Raw genomic sequence first — 6,477 nt, forward strand, 5'->3', positions numbered from 1 at the left:
GTGTAATGAGGTGTGTTGTTTTACCTGTGTGGGTGAGCTAAGATTGGCAGTCATGTCTCATCCCTATTTCAGGGAGTGGTCGATATATGCTGCTCTAATGAACGGTCCCTACACTCTAACCCCCTTCTCCATTAGCTGAACCACAAAAATATGTGGGGCTTTGGGGTCCACCATACCACTCCCGGTCCTGACACTGCTCAAGGGCTCTGGCTGACAGGGCACCACACGTCTTTGACCCCTGACCCATTCCGACTGATGTACCCCAGAACACATAATCAGTCTCCCTGCCACATTGTTCAGTTTTGGTCCAAAGTGCTATCAACTATCAAATGGCTTTTGGTTCTCCTGAGGAACCGGCGAACGTAGAAAAAACGAACTTTGTATGAACAACTTCCTACATTTCAAAACTGCTGCTGCAGATGTTAACTTCCAATCGTAGCTGGGCCCTCCTAAAATCCCTTCTCAGTCCCAGATCATGGTTCCAGGATTTGGTCTCTAGGCCTATGAGGTAGTCCCCATCCCTCATCTACAAGCCCGAAACAAAACTTTCAATTGGATATGCTTTGGCTTCTGGCTACCTGTGCATTTATCACAGTAAATTATATAGGATACAATGAACTAGCCTCTAAGTTTAGTCTAATGAGGGACACCTGCCTTACTTACCTTTACATCCTGATGCAGTCAAATGACTTAAACTCTGTTCTGGGAGTCTGTGTGAAAGCTGGGGCAGCCTGAGCTGGGGGTCCTGTGTGTAGAGGCTTCAAAGCCTTAGGAAAAATGTCTGGGTCCCCCAGGAGGCCCTGCCATACCCAAGTTTACCAGGAAACTTAGGCAGGAATGGGAGTGATGGGCCTCATCATTTACAAAATCAGGAGTGCTGATAAATAAAGCTCTGAAAGCTTCCAGTCCTGCACCTGCTCATCGTTTACCAGTTTACTTGGCGACACATCAGATGCAGGGTCAGCGAGCTGCTAGATGGGAACACGGACCATCGCCGTACACTCGTGGACACCGTGCACTTGCAGACAGAGGTGTTACTTCGTGACGTGAAGCAATGCAATGTGAGGTGCGAAAACATAAATCAAAAGTTCTGGAAACAAGCCAGGGAGTAGGGTTGCTTTGTAAAAGTTTTAGTCTATTAAGAGGCAGATTAAGGAAAAACATACTTTTGAGCTCATAAGCCAGCCTAGTAAAGTGGGAAAAACATGGAGTCAGAAACCTAATTTTCAGCCCTGCCTCCAACACCTACTATAACCTTGCCAAATTATTTCCTTATCCACAAAATATTTGTTTTAACAGCCTCCTAACTTGCCTCTATGTCCCCAATCTACTCTTCAAGTATCATAAAAACCATATTAAAAGCAATAAGTTCCACGGTTACCAACTCTGACGCCAACAAAGCATGGGTTCAAATCCCAGCTCCATCATTTAGTTACATAACCTTCTAATGTGTAAACAGGGATATTATCTACCTTTCCTAAAGTTGTTGTGGGATTAAGTGATACATACTACATAAGACTATTCAAACTTAACAAATGTCAAACATTATCTCACTGCTTACTAATTCTAATGGTTCTCTACCACCTCCAGAATCATATCCAAATTCCTAAACAAAGTAACACAAAGCCTTCAAATGAGACTCCCAATTAGCAGCCCTAGCTCCCATCATACTCCATTTTACTACCAGACATTGCTCAGGAAACTGAAGCACAGGTTAAGTAACACAGACCACATTAACTACCTAGGCAGTTTGGCTGAGTATGGAGACTGTTAGCCCCAGGCACTTCATGTTTGTCCAACTCCCTACGATGCAAAACCAGGGGATTCTGAAGACCTTTGACAATCATTTCCAGGAGGTCTGAAAATCCTATTTATCAATCCTGGTCCTATTTGTACCGACCAAGACTACTCACTATTTCAGAGTACAAAATCACTCAAATAGTAGGTACTAGGGAACCCATCATGAACGAAACTATTGGGGACAACAGCACAAACCTATAGTTACTGCAGTGAGTTTTACAGGAGCTTGACACAGTGTATTACCCTGAGGTAATGTTCGGGCACAGCCAATGTTGAATGAAGTAAAGGAAAAAAAATCCGCACAGATGTTACAGAGAACTTAAATTATTTAGTAATGGGCCAAAGAGTTACAGAAGGGCAGTCCATGAAGATCCACAAAGATGTGTACTCTATCCTAAGGACACAGGGAATCCATATTTTTATCACATTTGGGTTCCTAAAGAATCCCGGTCTTTGGAGTGTAGACAGACATACCTATTGTGAGGCTAAGGAATCCTTAACAGAGATGGCAGTTTCCACAGGGCTGAGAAAAGGCAAACTGGCAGAGAATTACATAATGGACTGAGTAAAGGCAAAGGAAGGTTAATTCATAATCATAACTATCCACAACTCTTGAATTTCTCTATGGAACTTCATTGTTTATTAGTGTAACTGACCATCTAGATCAACTCTAGTGATTCAATGCTGTCAATCCTCTGAAAAAACTGAAAAATCGAGAATGGTGTGGACCTCTGCAAAATTTGTTTTAATGTTGTTTCATATTATTTTCTGAAGATGCTGATACATCGTGTGGTAAGACAGAACACCCAAAAGTTAGGAGGCAGTATACGCCATCTTACCTTTTGAAACATGAAAAAAAACCTGATCTAAAAACAAAAGTCTGCGTAATTTGAACTAATGTACCTCAAAGAAGTTGAACTGCAAGAACACACATGTGTAGAAAGAGAAGTTGCATACCTAATCTCTAGGTTTATATTTTTGTCCTTTATCACTTAACCATAGGAAAAAAAAAATGCAGTTATTGGGATAACCCACCTCAGCACCCTTTTCCAAAACAATTAGAAGGATTTTTAATTTCCAAGTCTTTTGAGAAAGCAAAATTAATGCAACACTAATCAAAATATCTAATTAATAAATTTAACAAGCCAAAGTAATTTTGTTATATAAATTAACCCATTTATTATAGGCTAGCAATGTTTCAAATGGTGAAGCTTCTACTGGTCTTTCAACTCCTTCAGTCTTCTGATGGCCGACTTTACTGTGACAGCGGAAGTGGTGCTGGAAAGAAAAACAGAAATTGGTTCCAACACAGTTAGCTATGCTAACATGTGAAATGGCAATGAGTAAGTCCTGCTTTTTAACAATACAATCTTGATGATAATGGCATCCTTGAACAACGAGAATCCTATCTTCACGCACTTGCAGAATTACATGGGCAATCTCATGCATCTGATTTCTCAAGGAGCATAAAAAAATGAACAGGGAGGAATGAATGGTTGCAAGAGGCTGACCTAAACTCATTAAAAGCGAATAGGCAGAATGTCAGAAGAAACTAATAAACTGTAAGACGGTAGAATACATTAGAGATATCAAGAAAACAATGTCGAAATAGGCAGAACAGGCAAGTTTATTTTGGAAAGGCAGCTATGAAAATGACTACAAAAGTTAGACTTAAAGAGTCAGGAACTTTATCTGGAAAACCCATAACCATCACATACGGTGGGCACAGGAACACTAGTTCATTTTTTATCATCACAACTAAGAAAGCACCCTAGTCTCCACTTTCCTTTTTGCCCTCACAAACCCCCATAAGACACATATATAAAAACTATCATTTCAATACTCTTCAGTATTTTACACTAGTGCAATTTTTGCTTCATGTCCACCGCAGGGCTTCAACTCACAATCCTGAAATCAAGACCTGAGCTGAAATCAAGAGAAGCTTAAATGACTAGGCTACCTATGCACCCACACACTACTGTTTTAAATCAACTAAAATTAAAAATTCAATTCTTCAAGGTGCCTGGGTGGCTTGGCTGGTTGAGCATCTGCTTCAGCTCAGGTCACGAAATCGCAGTTGTGGGTTTGAGCCCTGTGTCAGGCTCTGTGCTGACAGCTCAGAGCCTGAAACCTGCTTCAGATTTGGTATCTCCTCTCTCTGTCCCTCCTCCATCTGCTCTGAGAAATAAACATTAAAACTTAAAAAAATTTCAATCCTTCAACCACACTGGCCTGATCATACTGTATGTGGGAGGCTAGTGTATTGGACAGCAATACCTAGGTACTAGCTAAAGGAAGAACACCTCAGCCTTCAATGTCAGCAATGAATTCCACAATGAGAGGCCTTCAAGGGCGGCTTTAATTTCCAGAAATAGATTAACTCAAGGGTCCACTCAACCAATAACCAGCACAGATAGGTTGATCTCAGCAGTATCACCCCCCAGGCACTTGTCAGGGTCACAAAGCTGTCGCGGTGCAGGTGGTCTCATGATTCCAGATACAGCAACAAGCTAAGTGACAGCTTGCACTACAAGTCCAGGCTCACTATGCATCCGGACTCGCTAATGGACTTACAGTATCCTAATGCTCAGCGAGGACCCTTATGACCCCAAACAATTCTAAAGTACGTCTGACTTTACTTCAGTAGTTTTGTTTCTATGCCTTAAATAACTGAACACAAACCACAACTCTCAAAGAGTTGTGAAAAAACACAAAAACATGCTTACTTTCTTGGTCTCGTAAGAGTTAAAACCAGCACACTCAGTGTCAAACCTGGAATTCTGACATGATCCACACACTTGCCAATAAATGCCAACAAGAAATGGACTCACTTGTAGGTCCAGGCACCCCCAGCTACGGTTTTCATGCAGGAACCACAATGCCAGATGCCCACAGCTCGCCTCTTCATCTTGGTCTGTAAGAGAATCCATTTTCCCCGTGAACCAATGAAAAGTCTTCCGTCACACAAACATCCAGGGGTCTGAATTACACTAGAAAACCAAAGCTGGTGCGTTTTAGGTTCTGTGTTTCCAAAACCCTGAAGTTCTCTAATGCAAAATCTGCATTCCTCATGGTGCTGTGTCACCAGGATGTGAGACTCCCTCTGCCTTCCCCCAAAAACAGTACTTTTGCATACAAATATTACCCCAGCGGACAAAACGGACACAATCATTCCCCACAAAGCAGGTTAAGCGTGAGCTGGAACTCAGTGGCAAATTTCTTATCCTTTGGTTCTCAAAAAGCATGTTACAAAATCCAGAGGTATCACTAATACCCTATAGTCCCATAACTGATCATCAAACGTCAGTAAATGCAATCCTAACAGCTCAGCAACTCAGACTCGGCACACGGTTTACAAACTCCCTTCACAAGAAGGCTCACTTCGGAAGAAAGCCTTCCCCTACCTCCCCCCACCAGAGGCCGTCTTACTTTGCCACAGAAGGAGCAAGTGTACTTGGCGTGCTGGCTTATTTCAATCTTCTTCACCATTTTCCTGAGGGAGGCACCATAACGGGTCCCGTATTTACCGACAATTCCGACCTTCTTGGTGCGTTTAGCCTGTTAAGACAATTAGAAAAATCAGCTATATGAGGCCCCCGCGACGGCGACCTGGCCGCCGCCAACCCCCTTTCCTCCAATCATCCAGCCCGGACTGTGACTCAGCTCCCCCTCATTCCATCCCTGCAAAATCAGAGCCCAGAGCGGGCCCGGGGCTCTGACGGCACCCTGTTAACCCGGCCTGGCTGGGCCAGGCGCTACCCAGCCGCCCCCGCCCCTCCGCCCTAGTCTGCGTCCCGGGGGGGCGGCGAGTGCACGGAGGCCGAGAACGGCGCGGGGCAAGACGGGTGAGCTGAGGCCGAGCTAGGGTGAATAAACTAAGAAAAGGTCCGATGCGGGTGGATAGAGCTCCAGGCCTCACCGCCACCAACACTCACCATGTCGCCACAACTCAGGTCCGAGCCCAGAGAGGAAGAGACACACTGCGCAAGCGCGGTTTTAGGCGAACAGGCGGAAGTGGCGAAGGGGAGGCCCAGCTAGGAAATGAACTCTATGCTCCGGAGGTTTCCTCGCCCCGGAGGCCTCCTGGAAAGTGTGGCAAGACTTCTCGCCGCTAGGGTTGCCCTGATTCACAAGATTGTAGCAACGGAGCACCTTCGCACATCCACATTGTCTTACACGTATGTCCCAAAATCCTGCAAGGCAGGTACGATTGCCTCCATTGTACGGACAAGGGAAGCTTCCGATTTTAAGTGACTGGCTGCGCACGTGGCTTGTAGAAGTGCTTAAAGCTTATGATTCCAAGTGTTACTGCTTTCTACGTTATACCTTCAAAAAATCGTGGGCCCCGTGCAGGTGGCTGGCCTAAGGGGGAATAACCACCAAGGCTCCACTCTCGTAATTTCAGCCCAACCAGGAGAGGGTCATAGGACCACATTCACCAGTTCCAACATTACAAACTGACGATAGCTCTGAAGGAGGTTTTTACTATGATCCTTTGAAATCAGAACAATCGCTCTCTGCATTATTAGGATAAAGAAAGGCTGTCTTGTGTAATGGACATCGGTCTGGGTTCAAAGCAGGACTCAGCTACTTAACCCTTATGGGATCTCTGACAAATTATTTTGCTTTTTCTTCATCAGCTTCTTCAACTGTACCATCTGGATAATTATACCTGCC

At 44.2% G+C, this 6,477-nt stretch overlaps 1 protein-coding gene across 1 annotated transcript; it reads right to left on the reverse strand.

Moving 5' to 3' along the window:
* Positions 1 to 2,951: 2,951 nt before the first annotated feature.
* RPL37A (ribosomal protein L37a) lies at positions 2,952 to 5,804 on the reverse strand. Its single transcript, XM_039233078.1, has 4 exons — positions 5,736 to 5,804; positions 5,230 to 5,358; positions 4,632 to 4,714; positions 2,952 to 3,078 (listed from the first exon to the last, which is right to left on the reverse strand). The coding sequence occupies exons 1-4, from the start codon at positions 5,736 to 5,738 to the stop codon at positions 3,015 to 3,017; spliced, it is 279 nt and encodes a 92-aa protein (XP_039089009.1). The 5' UTR covers positions 5,739 to 5,804; the 3' UTR covers positions 2,952 to 3,014.
* Positions 5,805 to 6,477: the final 673 nt, after the last annotated feature.

Source organism: Hyaena hyaena, unplaced genomic scaffold (assembly GCF_003009895.1).
Source record: "Hyaena hyaena isolate Hyena2069 unplaced genomic scaffold, ASM300989v1 scaffold_71, whole genome shotgun sequence".
In the NCBI taxonomy this organism is placed as follows: domain Eukaryota; kingdom Metazoa; phylum Chordata; class Mammalia; order Carnivora; family Hyaenidae; genus Hyaena; species Hyaena hyaena.